The sequence below is a fragment of the Canis lupus genome, chromosome 37, assembly GCF_011100685.1.
Source record: "Canis lupus familiaris isolate Mischka breed German Shepherd chromosome 37, alternate assembly UU_Cfam_GSD_1.0, whole genome shotgun sequence".
Classification (NCBI taxonomy): domain Eukaryota; kingdom Metazoa; phylum Chordata; class Mammalia; order Carnivora; family Canidae; genus Canis; species Canis lupus.
In genome coordinates, this window is record NC_049258.1 from 17610962 (window position 1) to 17630415 (window position 19454).

General features: G+C 36.4%; 1 protein-coding gene across 14 annotated transcripts in view; it reads left to right on the forward strand.

The window, feature by feature from the left end:
- Positions 1–19454, forward strand: part of UNC80 (unc-80 homolog, NALCN channel complex subunit) — a 215364-nt gene that overhangs the window by 93881 nt on the left and 102029 nt on the right. For 9 of the 14 annotated variants that reach the window (XM_038585614.1, XM_038585623.1, XM_038585612.1 and 6 more), the window contains exons 23-26: positions 2121–2333; positions 5574–5745; positions 8378–8511; positions 14360–14525. In XM_038585614.1, coding sequence (XP_038441542.1) covers positions 2121–2333; positions 5574–5745; positions 8378–8511; positions 14360–14525 — 685 coding nt within the window. The remainder of the gene's footprint in view (positions 1–2120; positions 2334–5573; positions 5746–8377; positions 8512–14359; positions 14526–19454) is intronic. The other 5 variants (XM_038585617.1, XM_038585625.1, XM_038585620.1 and 2 more) reach the window with 1 other exon arrangement.

Genomic DNA, 19454 nt, shown 5'->3' on the forward strand with positions numbered 1-19454 from the left:
TTTGACCCTGTGCGATCTCAAGTCTTTCTGTTCCTTTGACTCGCTACCAAATCTTAGCACCAATGCAGTGGATGATAGATTCTCATCATTAGTGTCCATTTTTTATTAATGACAGGTTCTCACCATTAGTGCTCATCTTGTATTCTGTATTTTCACATAGATTAACTTAGTATGTAGTAGCAATACATCATGTGCTTTGTGAAATCAAGTTCCTACATAAATATATTTCTTATTGGAATTCTTGATGGCTTCCTTTAAGCTGTGGACAATGAGAATGCCTAAAGGGCTTACTTGAATCATTCCGTGTGCTTGAGATGCTGTGGTACTCAAAGTATGAATTCACCAACTCTCTCTAAGGGGAAACAGATTAAGGAGAGCTTCTGAGAGGAGGTAACTAAGCTTATTCTTTAAAATAGGGATTTTAAACAGCTCCACAAGTCATGGAAAAGGGGTTTAACAGCTCCACAAGTCATGGAAACAACATATGAAAAGGAATGAGGTGTTATATTTGGGGGACTGTAACCAGTTTGATGTAGTTAGATCATGAAGTATTACTAGAGGAATAGAAAGACAGATGAACCAGATAACAAAGATTGGGTGTCTTTATTCATGTTATTGTTGAGGTGGATGGAACCTATAATAAATTTTAAATAGGAAATGATGTGATCATATATTTGTGTTTTAGAGAATAACATCACATGACATCAATGCCCCATTTTTAAACTTTCTACATGCCTTCTAGAAATCATCTTTAACCAAGATTTATATGTGTATAAATTAAGACTATGCAGGTACAGAAGAAGAACTAGCATAGATTTGGGCATTCGAAAGATCTGGTATTGAATCCTATGGTCACCTCTTTCCAGCTGTATGGTGGTAGAAAAGTTATACTGCATTTTTAAAAACATTGAAATAAGGATGTCATTTCTAGACTAGAGGTTTGTTATTATAATTAAGAATTATGACTCATAAAAACTAATTTGCCATGTAATTGATACTCTTTATATATTATCCGCTTTTCTAACATTGTGGATGAAAGCATTGTTAAGAATATTATTGTTTGAAATGACAGAAAGTATTTCAATTTGAAAACTTTGTGGTTATTAGGTTATTAATCAACTTATGATTCTTAGGTAACTCTGAGGTGATGGCTAATATTGTGAAACATTCTTTTAAAATTGGCACAAGTTAAATAACACATTAATTATTGATCTGTGTGATTTTTGTGACCTGTTGACCTTCTAGGGAAACTTCATGCTCCTCCCTCCATTTGTTTGTTTGTTTGTTTGTTTATTTATTTAGCTTGTAAAGATTTCAGTCAGTAGCTGATACCAGTTTCTGGGTAGCAACTAAAAGTTGTTTTTTCTTTTCTTTTTTTTTTTTTCCAAACACATCTTGACATGACAAGATGGAACCATATTTTTATTTTCTGAAGAAATGCTCTGTTTTTCATTTATCAATTAAATAATTTCCTTTTTGTCAGACATCTTCAATTGAAACCATGCCTATTTAAGCAGAATTTGATCTGTTATTCATCACAAAGTCAGGAGAAAAAAGACCAACTCAACAAAATCTAATAAACACTTCCTTTTCTTATTAGCCAAAATGTATAGAAACGACAGAAACAGTACTTCTTTGGAGCATGTGGATGGTCATAGATAACAGATTATTGTTGGAACAAAATCACTATTGCCTCCCTTGATTAACATAAGACTGTTCTAGAAATTGAATATTGGTTTGCTACAGGTTAAAATTTTAGGTTTAACAAAAGCTTCATATTGAAAAATTCCTTTGAAAATTATCTCGCTCTCCCATTCAAATCCCAGCTGCCTCTTAACTATGCAAAGATAGAGTCATGAAATTACTTGAGATTCTTCAAAAGGGGAAAACTAAACACAGAAATCACTTAAAATGTCTCATTCTTCAATATCCAAATTTGCCTTCAAGGATCCATTTACCAGAATCCCCACCACCATTAACCATGATAATACAACCCTGGGAAATATGGCTAACCTAAATCAAGATATGGAGACTAAAATAAAAGTATGTAGTAATTCCCTTTAAGGTGAGTCTATTGCTCATTAATCCCACATCATTCTTTCCTTAACAACCACTCTCAGGAAGCTCCTGTGGTAGCCAGAGCAGCTCTATTCCTGGAATGTGCCCGGTTTGTTCACCGCTGTAACCGTGGCAACTGGCCAGAGTGGATGAAAGGGCATCACGTGAATATCACCAAGAAAGGTCTTTCCAGGGGCCGCTCTCCCATCGTGGGCAACAAACGGAACCAGAAACTGCAGTGGAACGCTGCCAAGCTCTTCTACCAATGGGGAGACGTGAGCTTTTGATTTTCTTATATAAAAATTGGGGAGCTGGAATGAAGGGAAGAAGTTCTGTGTTTATGTTTTGTTTGTTTGTTTGTTTGAGAGACAATTAAGTATCTGTTACGTACCAGGCAATGAACAAAACATGTTAGGGGAAAGTAAACTTTAATTCATTTAATCATTCTAGTAAGTCTATAAAGTTAGACATTATCTCCTCTGTCTGTTTCCTTGGTCCTCTGCCTTCTTCACCCCCCCCATAAATGTAGACATTCCCAGAATTTATTATCATTTTTTTCCTGCATAACCTCCTGCAGGGATACATTTATCCCTGTGTTTTCAACTGTAACCTGTATGCCAGTGGCACAGACATCTCTATTTGTAGCACTCCGTTCAGATCCCAGGCCAGCATTGCCAACTACTCCGGAGGCATTTGCTTAATACCCTGAAACACAATCTAACCAAAATAAAACTTTTCTTCCCATATAAATATACCCTCATGTGCAAACCTTCCCGAACTTTCTATTCTTGTAAATGGTACCACCATTATCTAAGATGACAGCCTTTGAACATGTTCCAACCTTCCTTCCCTTATTGATTCCACCTCTTCCACGTACCAAGGTCCTGTTAGGTCACATCTTCATTCCTTCTCATCTCGATGACTAAGATATTTTCCTATTTGGTCTTCTTCCCACAGTTTCTCCTCATCTGACCCATCCTACACACTGTCAATAAAATGATCTCCATATGGCAGGGCCCATCTAAAAGCAGAACATTCATACTTATCTCCGGGCTTCCAGATTTGCCCCCTCTAATTCATTCTCCAAGCTGCTCTCACAATGATTAGGCTAAAATGCAAATCAGATGGTGTTTCTTACCCACTTATAATGCTTCAGTGGCTCTCTTTTTCCCTTGGGATAAAACCCAAATTGCTTAATCTGGCATCACTGCTCTCTCTTGGTGTTCAAACCATACCAGGATTATGGATGATGAAATCAAATGGATTAATATATCTAAAAGAACATTGATCTCAATCCTTTGCATCTAAGAAGTGTTCAATAATAATAAAAAATTATTACATTAATTTTTGGAAGCAGGATACATGGTTTGTGCATTTCTATGTTGTTAGCACAAAGTCTGTCAAATGAGTAAGGGTTCTCCCTCACTCACACATTACTTCTCATCGTGCTTCCTTAGAAAACAAAAGGAGTTTGGCTTTACGGGATGTAGAGTCTAGTCCCAGTCTACCTTCCCAGCCTTCCTGCACATGATTTCCTCTCACAAAATTGTACTTCAGCCAACTGGCTTACTTGTTAGTCTCTGAACACATCAGTGCACCTCCTTGATAGATCTTTTGGAACTTTCCATCTCCTCCTCTTCCCTATTAGCCAAAACACTAATTCTTCAAAATCGACGGCAAAGAGACATTATATGATTCTCTGAACTGAATTTAATCTGTCCATCTTCCAAATTATTTAAAGTCTCTTTCAGCATTTAATGTGTTATTTTGGTGTGTTGTTGCCTCCCCAGGAGACTGTAAGCTCCTTGAGGGGAAGAGCAAAAAACAGATACCCTGTGTTTGAATCCCTGACCACAGCTTGCTGAACCACCTTGAACTAGTTTTTCAACCTCTGTAGGCTTCCCAGTTGACAAACAATGATCCTTCTAGATGAAGGTTTATAATCTACTAGGACACATGAAGCAAAGATACTGACATACTGTAACCATTTATTCAACTCTATATTTTATTTAATACCTAACAGATGACCTCATTTAATAAATATTTAATGAATGAAAAAAGGAACAAACCTATCCCCAAGGCATTTTTCTAGCCATGGAAGAGACATGGAGTTCTAAATAATTGTGTAGACATTTAGTATTGCCTCAGAGAAGTCCCATTTTCTGAGCAACCCTTTAAGTTTATGAACTGTGGATTTAACTTAAATTGCTTAGTGTCAGCATCCTGGAATGATTGATGCAGATTTTTTTCTCCTCACTATTAAGTTTGTTGGCTCCATTCCAGACTCATAATTGCATGTCTCCTTCTTTAGAGAAGATCTCCAGAACAGTAGCATCAGGACAATGCTTTGGGTTGAGGTGGTTGTCTTTGTTTTTAGTTTTTGTTTCATTTGCTTGACACTTCTCAAGCTAATGACTAAGCTTTTAGGAAGTTGTGATACCTTTTTTATACTGCTTTCTTTCTCATTGACAGAATTTTTGTTATTTGTCACATAATTCCAGAGTTTAAAGAGACCTTTTTGCTTCCAGATAGCCAAGACATTCAAACAACTTGTGTTTTTATCTGAAGATATATCCTTGTCAGTTTCCAGTAGAGAGTCTAATTGCTTGCATGCCCAGAATCCAGCAACTTCTCCAAATATTTGAAAAAAAAATACTAATTCTATAGTAACCAAGCTGCCAAACTCCAAGTTCAGTACTAATTTTAGCTTTTGACTCTCCTTCCTAAGCACGTATCTCTTCTTGTATCGAACACAGTATGTAATCGGAATGTAAAAAGGATTAGATAGAGGTGGTGTATTTTTTCTCTTTGTGGAAAATTCCTTTTGGCAAATCAGACAGTAGTGCATGATGAATCAGAAGAACAGATAACAAGTATTGATTCTATGTTGGTGTTCAGTATTCTACCAAAATTTTATTCAGTATTTCTTACTAGTTCATGGATTATCATATAGTGAGGGAACAAAGTCTATTAAAAAAGCCATTAACTGTGTACATAATGGCAGATATAAATAAAATCGCTATACAAAAATCCATGCCAGCCTCCAAACTCATTAGCATGGCAGTGACATTCTCATAAAATAGCATAATCAGAAGCATTTTGAAGAACCATGGATTCTTATTTTTTTTTAACTACAACAGATTCCTCCTGCACATTCCTTTATAAGAGACCTATAAAATAAATGACTTTCAATTAAGTGGAAGTATTTTCAGAAAAAAAATTTTGTATGAGAACACAAAGGTATTGTTCCAGTTTCTACAAGTCTTTAAATGACCTTAGAGATAGCGTCTATGGCATCCACCTCTGGGTTTCCACATACGGAAATGTGGTAACAACACCATGGCATATAGAGAAGGCTTATGCTATATGTTTCAGTATCAGTCTCTTGGTTTAATGTGCCTAGTTGATTATACATCCCTTCCCATTAATGGTTGCTTATGACCTCTGTAATGTGAGAGCCTATTTTGGAGTCTGACATACCTTGTGCTATTTCACTCTTTTTCTCCCCCTGGTAGGCGATTGGCGTCCGGTTGAATGAGCTGTGCCATGGGGAAAGTGAGAGCCCCGCCAACCTGCTGGGTCTCATTTATGATGAGGAGACCAAGAGGAGACTGAGAAAGGAGGATGAGGAGGAAGACTTTTTAGATGACAGTAAGGAGACTCCCTTTACTACAAGAACCCCTGCTTGTAAGAATCTCTGCTTTAGGAGCACTTAATATTTCTCTTTCCTCTTTCATATTCTTACCACCTTCCCATGTCTCCCCACTGCGCCTTTTCCCCCCTTCCCTATGCATGGATGTAACGCATGTGCATAAAGCCACACACAGAGAGAGGACAAGAATCAGAAAGAGAAGACTATAGACAGAGACAAGGAGTGGCAGGCAATATGGAACATCCATTGGTTTGTAGTCTGTCTCTTACTATTATACAAAGATTAGTATTAGGCCTCTCTGAGAAAATATAGTTGTGGAAAGTTACTGACACAGAAGAAGTTTAATCAGGTTTTACATTTTGTTATTTCTCTTGGAGATTAAAAAAAAATTAGACCAAATAGAATTGAACATGAAATGCTTCCCAGATCATTAAAGAAGTAGATTACTTAATTACTGTATTTAACATGAATTTGAAATATTAAATAATTTAGATGATTAGACTGTGAATGTCTGCTGTATACTGTACTTGTTAAAATCAAAGTGAGTCCTACCATAGAAGAGTAGAGACAAAGAGATTCCTGTGCATTCCTCTTCAATACCATTTTGTGCATATGTGTGTTCTATACCATATAAGCTTGTTGTGTATGTCTACCACTGCCTTTTATGTACTGCAAAATTCCTAAATGGTTATGGAATTAATAACATTACCTCAGAGACTCAGTGAGGCATCTTCCTCTTGACTTTCCCTAGTGGTTTGAGATTGAAACTCCCTACTTATGTTATAGACTGTCCTTAGTTAAGTCAGACCAAGCCTATTTCATCTTTCCAGTCATGAAATGTAAAAGGATGGCTAGGGTATAACATTGTGTGTAATTAAATAATAATTTAAAAAAACATATTGCCTTCTTTTCCACTTTTATGCTCAGGAAATTTTTTTTTTTGGCAATTTTTTTCATCTTTTTGCCCTTCACAGCCTTTATCACATCAGAGCCAATTTTTTTGACTTAGCTGTTGACAAAACACCAAATTCTGACACGGGTCTTTCAGCCCACCAGTGAACCAACAATCTTGGTCCCTAAAGATTCCCTCAAGTTCATAGTCTAAACTATCCTCTGAAAAGTAGCATGGAGACTGGAATTGGGTCTGATCCTTAGGACCACTTGAGGACTACCACAGAACCTAGTGAATGCCTATAGAAGCTATACCCAAACTGCCCTGGGTCATTTTAACAGGATATTTCAGATGATAGTTATGAGAGAGCCTGAACTAAGACCAAGTACATTGTTTACAGGATTGACAAGAAGAATCTGGAGGGTAACCTCAACATATCCAGAAGTTTATACTGAATATTTAGTGTTTGATTGTTTTTTAAAAACTATTGCACATCCACACAATTTCTAGAGTTACGCAGTCTATCCATTAAGACTGGATTGTCTGGTTTAGTTCCACTTTCTTGTCAGTACATAGCTCATTTTGCATTTCAAAGGTAATTATGGCTCAAGTACCAGTCTAGAAATTTTTAGAGGAGTTTGTCTCTTCAGTTCTTAATAAGAGGCAGTGTCCCCACCCACATATTATCTCTGGGGAAAAAAAGCAATGGTTTTCATGAGGGAGTGATAATCAGATATCCTCAGAAAGAACATAATTTCTACCCACTCTCAGTATAAGCCATGATCTAGATAGATAGATATAGATATAGATATAGATAGTTATGTAGATCTCCTATTCAATTAAGGAAGCCTAACATACAGGAAATATTTTTAGGAATGTTGATATGTAATGATATTTGTGATTGCTTGATGCCTTGATTCAAAATAGATAACTATTTTCTTTCTCTTATGAGAGGCGGAACTCGACATTGCTTTGGTCTTCTTTTCTGAACGCTGATAGGTAATCAGTATATTTCTGCAAGATTAGTGCTGACATGTAACTGAGAACTAATCCCAAGAATTTTAAAAGTCTCTATGGTATCACCTTAACATTAGCTGCCTTTAGAGCAAAAGCCATTACTGGGTCTAAGATAGAGGCAACGTTTTACTCATCCAAGACTGCTGTACTTCTGAGCAAAAAAGAATATTTGCATAATTCTAGTGTAACTGTGCTTTAATATGATAGTGTATGATATGTGCCTTGTCTATGTTGCAGAAACACATCTGGGCTAGACTGGAAGCAAAATCATTGCCCTCAAGATAGTTCATTTTATGAGAGGTATCTGGGAAGACTTTTATAGTGCCAAAACTAGTTCACCACCCTGTACATAGTCGAAATCTGATTAAATTAGCAATGTGAAAATCTTGCAAGACTGCTTTCCATTTGTTTTTGTTAAAAGGCTTCCTAGCTTAGTAGGCTGTGTTTTGTTACTCTATGAGCCGTAAGGAAAGTTATCTAGTTCTTACTGATAGATATTTTAATACTAAGGAACTCACTGTAGAATTACAAAGTGGAGGACAAGAGAGGTATATGGTTATGCACAGATTATGCTAAAGGGAATACAAATTGAACATGAATAGGCAACATTCTCATATATAATTTCATTTTGGACATGTTCAGGTAACATTCTCATATGCAATTTGATTTTACACATGTGTGGCTTTGTCCATCAAACCGTGCCTCTCTGTATTTTTTATTGGTTTGTTTATTTATGAAGGAACTCTTTCACTCCATAGGTACTGTGAACCCCTCTAAATGTGGCTGCCCCTTTGCCTTGAAGATGGCCGCATGCCAGCTTCTTCTAGAGATTACCACCTTCCTGCGAGAAACCTTTTCTTGCCTGCCCAGACCACGCACTGAGCCTCTGGTGGTAAGTAAGGCCTGGGTGTTAATAATCAGGCTACTCAGAGAAGTCAGACATGTGGCTAGGTTTTGGGTTTCTGCAATTTCCTCAAATGCCCAATGGCCAAATGTATCATGTAATTTAAAAAACTCAACCAGGGGATTTTTATATTATAAAATCTCCTTTTTTTCTATTACAAAAAGTAATAACTCTGAAGTTGACCTTGAAATCACTGAAGATAGCACCACTGGGTAAAACACTGGATTGATCATTGTCAGTTATGTTAGGAAAGTCTCCGAACCTTTGGGCCAAGAAGAGGCCACAAAACAACTGAAGCATTTGTTTGAGGTCTTAGGGATTGCAATCTGGGAGACACAGAGTCCGTGGAAATGGAAAGTGTGCTCCAAACTGGAATTGTGAGCAGGCGTATAAAGGTGAAAACCACAAGGTCATATAACTTATTTTAAAAGAATTATGATTGGTGCTTGCAGAGTTTAAACTACTACAGGATTGGATATTTAGCTAACAGGTGTTACATTATCTCTATTTTGATCCAGTAGAAGGAGGTGTTCTAGGAAGCAGTGGAGATGCAGTCGACAAGTGGCAATTGACAAAAGTAAAAGCTCCATGGTGTCTAGAACTGAAACGGGAGACTTACATAGGTCCTAATTCCTTAATATTCTTTGGTCTCTATTTTGAGTGACTCTCTTAGCAATGCTTACTTCGTTTCGAATCTTCTTTCACAAGCCTTTGGTTCCTTTACTGTGCTATGAGGAGTTTTATGGGCAGCATTTTTTAGAAATTACTGACAGAATTTTTTGTCATAAAAATTTAACAGCTCATAAATCCATATAGAAATGTGTTTCCAATGAGTTTTCTCATTTAAGTTATGGGCAGAAAGACTTGCTTACGTATTTAGCATATAAACATCTCTAACTATGTATTGTTATTCCTGCAGTACTTCTTATAGATAGGCAGAAGAAGACCACACATGGGCGCGCACACACATGTGCACACACATGTATACTCCTGCACCATCTAGGTCTGATTTGTTTAGCAGAGTATACCAGCATTCTGCAAGGGCCAGGCGTCTTCACAAAATGTGTGGGATGGGCACCCCTTGGTGCCGATTTTCCTACACTTGATCTTAGCCAAAAGGCTGAGAAGTGATGGAGCTGATTTTCCTTGGCCCATAGTCCTCTATTAGGCACCAAGTTTCCAATGGTTCTTTCATTACAGGCACCATCCTGCCAGAGCTGAGAAACCAGACATTTTTTTTTCTTTACACAAGACTTATACTACTCTACCAGAAAAATTGTTACACAATTTATGCGCTTCTATTTTAGCCAGTTTTCCAGTCCACCAGCTCTCCTACTTTTTTAACCAGACTCAAAATGAACAAGCCCATACTGGGGTAGGGGTGGGGGGTGAGCATACAAAAGAATTGGTGCTGTTATCCTTGAACACTGCCTCTACCTCTGGTTTTCCAACATCTGGAAGACCTATTCCCTCACACTCTAAAATGTAAGATGGACATTTTCAAGTTGGAAACATTTGCAGGTAAAATGCATGTTTTCAAGAGAAACATACCAGTGTTTGGGCTACATTATTTGCTGTCGGACAGGCAAGTTCCTCCTGCTGCCCTTACTATATTTCCTATTAACTTGGGCCTTTAATTTTCTGAGTGTCAGCTTTACTATTATATTGAGGTTACTCTATAAAACAAATCCAGGCCAACACATGTGTTTAAAGTCAAGTGGGATGACATCTCTGATCTGTAAGGCCTCTTCTAGTGCTATTTTGTCAGCATTCTAATTATCCTGAAGCCTTCATAAAACCATGGTGGTACATCTACTTTTCATTTTTCAGATTTTTACTGGTTACCCTTTTGATCCACTGTGATTTAAAAAAAAAAAGCCTTAAAGTTTGACTAATTTATTTTTGTTTTCCTTTTCAATTCCATAAAGCTATAGGTTAATATCCATTATTATGGAAAATTTTATTTTTTAAAAAAATCAGTCAAAACTTCAAAAAATTACTGTAGAACCAACTGGCAGACTAGTGGAAAATGGCAAGAAGTTAAGCTAAAACAGAGCCTTCAGTCATTCAGTCAAGGAGAGGAAAGAGTTCACAGCTACATCACCTTAAATAGGGCCTCAGAGAGCCTTCATTCACTACACTGGAATTTTCATTGTCCAGTGTAGATATGCATTATGTTGTGATGTGACCTTTATAAAATAAATGGTAAGAAGCTTTTTCTCATGTTTAATCTAACTTTGGTTGATGGGGAAAAAAACAAACACACGCACACCTCAAGTCACTTTTCAATGCACTATAAACGATGAGTATAAGAACAACACTGAAGCTGTAAATGCTGCAATTGTTCTTAAGAAATTGTACTAAATAGTGAGTCTAACAGCTTAAGCATAAATACCATCAAAATGAAAGATAATGTTTTAACAAAACACTTCCTGCAAGGGTCTACAGATCTTCAAAACAAACTTTTTAGTTCAGTAACATTTTTAATAACAGTAAAAATAATAACTACCTAATGTACAAAATAATAAAGTTTTAAGTAGTAAAATAATCACCTTTTGAAGCAATAGATATTCTAGAATCTGAAGCTTGGGGGTGAAAGACAATCAGGGACACAGTTTCTATCAAGAGAAAAAAGTCCTTTGGACAGAAATTTCCATAAGGCTCTTCCTAAAATGGATGAGATTTCAGAAGAAATTTCTGTTTGAAAACGTCCTAGTTATTTCCAAAACGTGGAAGAGAAAGCAAAGGAACTGAAAATACAATAATTTAAAGGTTAATTTAAAATTTAATTAGTTTAACCACAGTTGTTTCTTGGTTAGGGTCAGGAAATCCCAGGAAGCCACTCACTGGATTGGTTGAGTGATGGAGGTAAAAGAAAAGGCAAAATGATACCAAAAGATTTTAAAAGTTGATAAAAAACATTTTACCAACTTAACAATTTTTCTCAGATCCCTAGTTGAAACAAATAATTTGTATGTGTGTGTGTATATGTGTGCTTAAGAGCTTCTGGTAACATCTTTAGTCAATGTTTTTGTAAACCATACTAATAAATAATGTCTTTTTAAAAGAAAAAGCACTTTTATAAGATTTATAATCTAAAATAGCATAATAATCAGATTTTTCTCTAAATATTAACTTCTAAACTTGAGAACAATAAAGAAATAGTTTTTAAATAGAGAATTTTGTTTATAAAACTGCTATTCAAATGTTTACCAACTAAATTAATGAAACCAATAACCAATGGCCAAATAACACGAATTAAAACAAGTAATTCCCATCCAATGGATAGATGAGTCCACAATAAAAACAAACAAACAAACAAAAAACAGTAAGGAAGTCTATTGCCTACATTCATTCATTAGATAAAACAACATATTAGATGCTTTTGTGCAACATTGTGCTAGGGGCTATGCCAAATATGCTGATGTAATTTAATAAATCAGGTTATAACAAATATACTGCTGGATTCCAAATTTCCTAAAGTTAAAAAATGGGAAGCAAAACACAATTTACATATACCAAGACTGATGAATATTTGTTGGGTGTAAGACCATGAACAAAAGATGGTGTGATAGTTATAGGAGTAGGGGTGATACCGAGGTAAATATATTGAAACAGGAGATCCAACACATAAAAAATTACTTCCTGATGCAAAATATAAGAGTGGCCCTGACAAGGAGGCAGAAGGGCTATGGTTGGCCAAAGAAGGGGCTGGAAAAACTTGAAGAACCTTCCTGTAAGAACTCACATTTGAATATAGCTTTGAAAGAAAGATGGGATTTTGATAAGTGGATAAAAGAAGAGATAATGACTTTTGAAAATCAGAGTTGTTATACTACATTTTATCCTAAGTAAGAAATTCATATAATTAAGTTTGGCTAACAAAATACAAAGTATATTAGTTTTCCTAAAAGGGATTAATTTCGGGAAAGCAATTGTATTCCTAGAATATCTTTTGACAATGCTAAATACATTCCATGTAGTTCCTTTATTTTTCGAGATGCGTTCTAATTTTCTTGGTACCAAAGTCAAACTTTTGTTCTTAATTAAAAGGAAAAGAAGAAACAACACGTAGAGTCTAAAGTTTCATTTATTAGGAGCGCCTGGGTGGCACAGTATGTTAAGCATCAGATTCCTGGTTTGAGCATAGGTCCTGATTTTAGGATTTATTATAAGATCGAGCACTGTATCAGGCTCTGCACTTAGGGCAGAGTCTGCTTGGGATTCTCTCTCCCTCCCCCTCTGGCCCTCCTGCTCATGTCTTCTCTCTCTCTCAAATAAATCTTTTTTTTTAAGTTTCATTTATTAATAACAAATGCATAAAATTTCAATCTTGGAGCAAACTAGGTTTTTTAAAAATGTTTTTGTTTTCCATATCTTGATGAATCTGAGGACTTATATTTAGAGAAAAATGCGCTATAGAAACAAAAGTAACATTTGATATATTTTTCCTTCAACAGGTCCTCCAAAAGTGTTTTACAGATTAACAATTAAATATGATCTTCTAATTGAACAAGTCTCTATTCACAGAACAGGTCAAATTTTCAATTGGGGGCCTCATCGACCAAACTCTTACCAAATACTTCCCCTCCCCACGGCTTTTGTTAGGGTACGGGCTCACGCTGTTCATAAGCAGTTCGTCATGGACCCTCCTCTTATACTGAGGTCCTTCTGGAAGAGAGTAAGAAATTCCTCCAATGTCTGATCGTATTTTGAGCCTCTGGACCTCACATAGGAAACTTCTTAAGGCTGAGCTGCCTTTCTTCACTTGTTTGCTGAGCTACCTTTAAATCAATCCTCGTGATGAAACTCCAACATCACCTCTTTAATCATTTTCCATTTCTGCAGAAATGTAGCCGTTTAAAACAGCACAAACATAGTATCTTACAGTTCTAGGAATCAGAAGTCTGCAAGAGTTTTACTGGGCTAGAGTCAAGGTGTCAAGGAAGCTGTACTCCTTTCTGAGACTCTAGAGAAGGCTCTGTGTCCTTGCCTTTTTTCCAATATCTTGGGCAACTCACATTCCTGGCCTCATAGTCCCTTTTTCCATTTTCAAAGCCAACAATTTGGCATCTCTCTCACTCTTCTTCCACAGTTACATCTTCCTTTGACCACAGCCTGGAAAAGCTTTCTGCTTTTAAGATTTGTATGATTAGGCCGGGCCCATTTGGCTAGTCCAGGATAATTTCCCATCTCAAGGTCTTGAAGCTAAATCCACATGCACAAAGTCCCTATTGCAATGTAAGGGCATGGACATCTTGGGCAGGGGGTGAGGGTGGGGAATTATTCTGCCTCCAAGTCTGACTTTTAAGTTCCTATTCTGTTTCTCAGTTTGGAAATTTATCCTGTATTTGCCTTCTCAGTCTCTCTGTCAAGATTTTGAGTTCCTATAGGGCAAGAACCATGTCTTATTTATCCCTCAGTACCTAATACATTCATACTCAGTGCATGATCATTTAATAAACAGATAAATGCCAAAGATGCAGTTTAAACTTTGGACAAAGGGTTAGAAGGTGAGGAAGCAAATTCTAGATTTGAAACAAGGTCTGTGCTTTTCAAAGATAAAACTTGAGGAAAAGGGAAAAACTATGAATTGGGGAAGGTTTTGTGTGTGTGTGTGTGTGTGTGTGTGTGTGTGTGTGTGTGTGTGTGTGTGTTTTAGTGCAAGAAGCTTCTTTAATGGCCACAATATGAAATTGGCATTAGAGAAAGAGGAATTTGGCTCTGTGCAAATTGAGCTGGGTGCAATTCAAAATGGAGGGAGGTTTGCCACAAGACCAATGCAGTGCCAAGGAGATGCCAGCGTTCATGTACTCCTTCCTCACTGAAATTGCAGGACTTGGAGAGCTGCAGACTTCGTTTGGATCCTGAGTTGGACAGACACAGATATGAAAGGAAGATCAGCTTTGCTGGGGTCCTGGATGAAAATGAAGACTCAAAAGATTCCCTCCACAGTAGTAGCCACACGCTCAAATCAGATGCAGGTGCCGAGGAGAAGAAAGGTATGGAAAAGCAAGAATTCTTTTCGTGTTTCAGTGTTTCTCATAGGATATTTGGCCTGGGGTCTACACTACAGAATTGTACACCCGAAGAAGTCCAAAACTGTTGGCTACATACAGTGCTGTGTCCACTTGTTGAGGTAGGAAACCATGCTAGTTAGGAGCTGGACATGACAGTCTGAGAGGTTGTGGAATCTAATTCCAGCTCAGCAACTCTCCATATCCCGTTGGTGCCATGGGTTACTTGTTAGGTGAACCATTATTTCATGGACCAGTAAGAAAGAAAAAATACTTCGAATTCAGCCCTTGTGCAATACTTTTTAATCCTTTAGTCTATGTTTCATTCTTACTGAAAGAGGACTTTCAGACTTAATTTGATACAGATTTTTATTATTGATACCTATCATTCTTGTGCAGCCAAAAAAAGGGAAGGTATAAATAGAATAATCAGGTTAAAGTTTTTCTAAATGCTCTTCAATTCCAGGTCAAATTTCTTAATCACTTTTCAACTCAGGATTGCCAGTATCCATGTTTTTCTATAGGATAATGTCCTCTGTGTCATCAGAATGTTAGTGCTACATCATTCCTTAAATGATCTGTAAAAGAAGTAAAGCTGTTAGTGCAAGTTACTTAAGCCAGCATTCACTTGTCTGAAGCTAGCCTACCCTTATACTCAGTGTGTGCTTCAAGAACGTTGCCAAACACATCTGAGTTACCACCTCACTCACTCCTTCACCAACCTACCATTTGTCTCCTTGGAGCTACAAGAACTGGCACCCATTATATGCATTCCATTGCTGGTGCTTTAGATGCTCACACGGACATAAACAATAACAAATGTGTCACAACTGCTACCTGGCACTAGTGATCCTGGGGTGGCATCAAGTGTAAGATAAATCTCAATTTCAGATGTGTTAAAATGTGAGAAAACTACATCTTAAAATCGTAAAATATAACAACCAGTCATCTGACCTTGTCTAGTTATTTACTTCCTAAGCCACAGTTTTCTCCTCTGTAAAATTAAGTTAATGACACCTACCATGTTGTGATGTTGAAAGCTTTAAATGAGACAATATAAGCAGAGTATAAGCACAGTACCTGGTACATAATTGGTATAGAATAAATAATTGCTGTAGTTTTTGTTATTTGTTTATATCATGAAAATATAGATTAGAACCCATGTGGAAAGTTCTAAATATAAGCTAAAGATTACCAAGTTTTAAGTTTTCAAAGGCTCCCTAAATTGTTAACTTCTTATCTGATTTTGCTATTTCCTAAATTCCACTGCCCTTCAATGGTTTTCCAATGAATTTGGATTCAAAGAACATCAGTACATTTGTTAAAAGAGTCGAAGATGATTTTATGCATTTATGTATTTTCTGATATCCTATAGAAAATGACTCAATAAATGTTAGATAGCTGACGGAATGAATGATTTCGGGAAGGAATAGCCCTATATAGAGAAAACATAAGATCTTTAAGGGTGGATGTACATTGGAAAAAAATTATAGTATTTTAAGGCCGGAATGTTGTCATGATATTTTTAAAATGCAAATAATCATTACATTATATTGAATTTACGGCAAAACAAGAATTCATGAGCCAAGTTTTAGCAATTTCTGAGCATGAAGTGTGTCAGGTCAATATTTTTACAACTATTACTTTTTTGGATAATGCTAACTGCATATGATGAAAAACTTACATTTTTAGACTTTTCCCAAGGGTTTTTTTTTTTTTTACCTATTCAAAGTTATTATGCTAATTATTGCTTAATAGCTGAAATAAAAATTCCTAATATGGATATGGTTAAACTTGAGCAGAGTAAATTGACACCATTTTAAAATATAAATCATCAGATCAATTTTTAAGAACACTTTTATTGCATGATTATCATTTATGTAAATTTCCTTCGATGTTCAAAAACACAAAACCTTAGTATTGTTTCTCCTCATGGAATGACTATGTTAATATATGAAAGTTGGTTAATAAATGAGCAGAAAACTGAAAGTATAAATAAAATGAAAACATAGTCATAAAATGTCCTTTACTGGTTGGCTAAAATCTTGAAGATCCCTCAATATTCTTTAATCCTTTGACAAATTAATACCAGATGCTAAAACCAGGGGGACCCTGCTAAATTATATTATTAAAATTTTATTTAAAATTTTATACCATCTGTTTTTATAAAAGCTAAAAATGTTGTTCTTGAAATAAACAGCCTGAGGACAATTCAGTTTCTACCAGGGAAAACAAATGTGAAATAATTCTTAAACTAAAAATGTCTACCTAATATCCCCAAGCAAGGTCTGTCACAGCATTTTACCCACATTCCAAAAACAAACTAAGACTGCTATTCCAAAATCCAGACACCAAGATGTGTCTGATTATTCAGCAATCATCTATTGAGCACCTGCTATATGCCAGACACTATTTCGGGTTCCCAGAATACAGCAATGAACGGGAAAAAAAATTTTTCACATACATTTTAGTTTTTATTAGCTAATACTTCATGATTAAATAACATCAAATATAGACAAATGATGTCTTTCAAATAAAGACAAATGATATGAAGAAAAATAAACAAAGGTCAGAGAACTGGTAGTGACCCGGGTGGGATGAATGTAGTCAGAGAAAGACCCCATAAGTATCATTGAACAGAGACCTCTATGATGTGATTTGCAGAGTGCTGAAGGAGGAGTCTTCCAAGCAGATACCACAGTGAGAACTAGTCTCTGATGCAGGAATGAACGTGGAACATTTTGAAGAAAGTCAAAAAGACCAACATGGCTGCAACATAATGACTTGGTGGAAGACTGGCAGGAAATTGGGTCAGTTAGGGAGGCAAAAGGCAAATAAGTAGGCTCTGTAGATCTGGTTGGAAATTTAATTCTGCATAAATGTGGCAGGTTTTGGCCAGAAAGGTGATCTAATATGTGTATTTACGATTTATGTATTTAAAAGATGAGTCAAGAGGGAAACTTGAGTGGGGAAAAATTAGAGATGATGACAAACCATGAAAGACTCCTAACTCTGGGAAACAAAGGGCTGCAGAAGAGGAGGTGGGTAGGGGTTGGGGTGACTGGGTGACGAACACTGAGTGGGGTACATGATGGGATGAGCCCTGGGTGTTATATTAAATGTTGGCAAATTGAGTTTAAGTTTTTAAAAAAGGAAAAATGAACAAAAAGACAAGTCAAGCTGTGGGAGTGGTGGTAAGTGAGAGCAATGAGGCAGTTACATTAGTCCAGGGAATAGGTAATGGGGCTTTTAAAACCCTAGGAAATTTTGAAGCACAGAGCTAGCAGGACTTGCTAATGGATACAATGTGAGATGAGTGAAAAGGGGAAAAGAGGTTTTATTCAATTTAGATGTATTTGTTTCACTTTTGTACTAGTTCACGTTGTCTTAGAGGTAAAGCTAACAAACACTCAGTGCTGTATGAGCTCCACTGATAGTTTTCAGGTAAAAAATCAAATGTGAATTCCAACTGTGGTGTCCTTTGTAAATAATCAATGCCGTAATTCTGAACACTAATTTTTAGTCCTGTAGGATATCCAGTTGTCTTTGCTAATCGAATAGATTCTTAAATTGAATTTCTTTCAGATCACATTAATTTGGGTTACTTTCCCAAATTTGTATGGTAAAAGGTATCATTAAACCAGGCAAAGAATGTGAGAGAGTATCTCTGTAAAAAAAGAAAAAAGAAAAAGAAAAAACCTCTCTAAACTTTTTTTCTACTTCCCAATCTAGCTTGACATGAAATTGTATTAGTAGTCATTCAAAATGAGAATATTCTACTTCAGATGTATTTCATGTAGGGCATTAAAGTCTCAATTAAGCCTAAAAATAATATTGAAAAATGCAGTGGATGAAGTTTGTGCTATAATTAAAATGGAGCATCATAGTCCATGGTCGTTGTGGAATTTATCCAGGCGTGCTGCAAGAATTTCTATCCAGATGTAAAAGTCTGCCCAGATGTGTTCAGGGAGCTCCACGAGGCCTTAGCCAGCTCAGTGGTGATGATTTTAATCTTTCTCAATCACAAGTGTAAATCAGAGAATTAAACCCTGCACATTATTCAGCAGGAATTCTTCTGGGCTCCTCATATGACATTGAGAGTGTACACTTCATTACCATCTTGTAGAGCCGTACAAGTTCTCTCATGGTCACACACTAACTCTCCTGTGAGTGAGCAACCCAAGACTACAATGCAATCTTCCTGAATGGAACTTTTAAAAATATTAATATCCATGCCTTAAATAATTCACAAGAAATCTAGTTCATGTAAAAAAGAAAATCATGCAAAAATAATGGCCCTTTCTCAATAACGAGAAAGCTCTGAGAACTTTCTTTATCCTGCCCTTATAAAATCCATGTGGGACAACACCAAATCTCCAAACGAAGAAGATGTAGGAGTGTAAATGACTATGGGAAATCAGGATGCTCTCAGTCAAAAAAAAAAAAAAAAAAAAGTAGGTTTCAAGTTTAAACGTGTTTCTTTTACCCTTTTATCTTCCTCACTGATGACTGTTTTTTCCAGAACACTAAAGATGAATAATTCATGCTCTTCTTGGTACATGTAGACTGTAAGGTTGGCTCAGGGTGTTGCAACATTTGGACGCACATCCCACCCAGCCTTTTGACTGAAGGAAGGATGCTATGCCATCACTAGGTGCATTGAAAATGGAACTATTTCACATTCATGTTCACCCAAAGCACACCAGTGAAAACAGATCCTTTAGTGCCATTGCTGAGGAGCTGAGCGGAACCCACTGCTGACTGTTGGAGAGAGAAGCGCCTCTTGTTTTTATTTCTTAATGAGGTATTCCAAAATGAAGGGGTTTACATCCAGGGGTTTGTGTAACTCCCAGAACTCTGCGAGTCCCATTTCAAAAGAAAAACAAACACAAATGGTGTGTGGCATTGAATCAA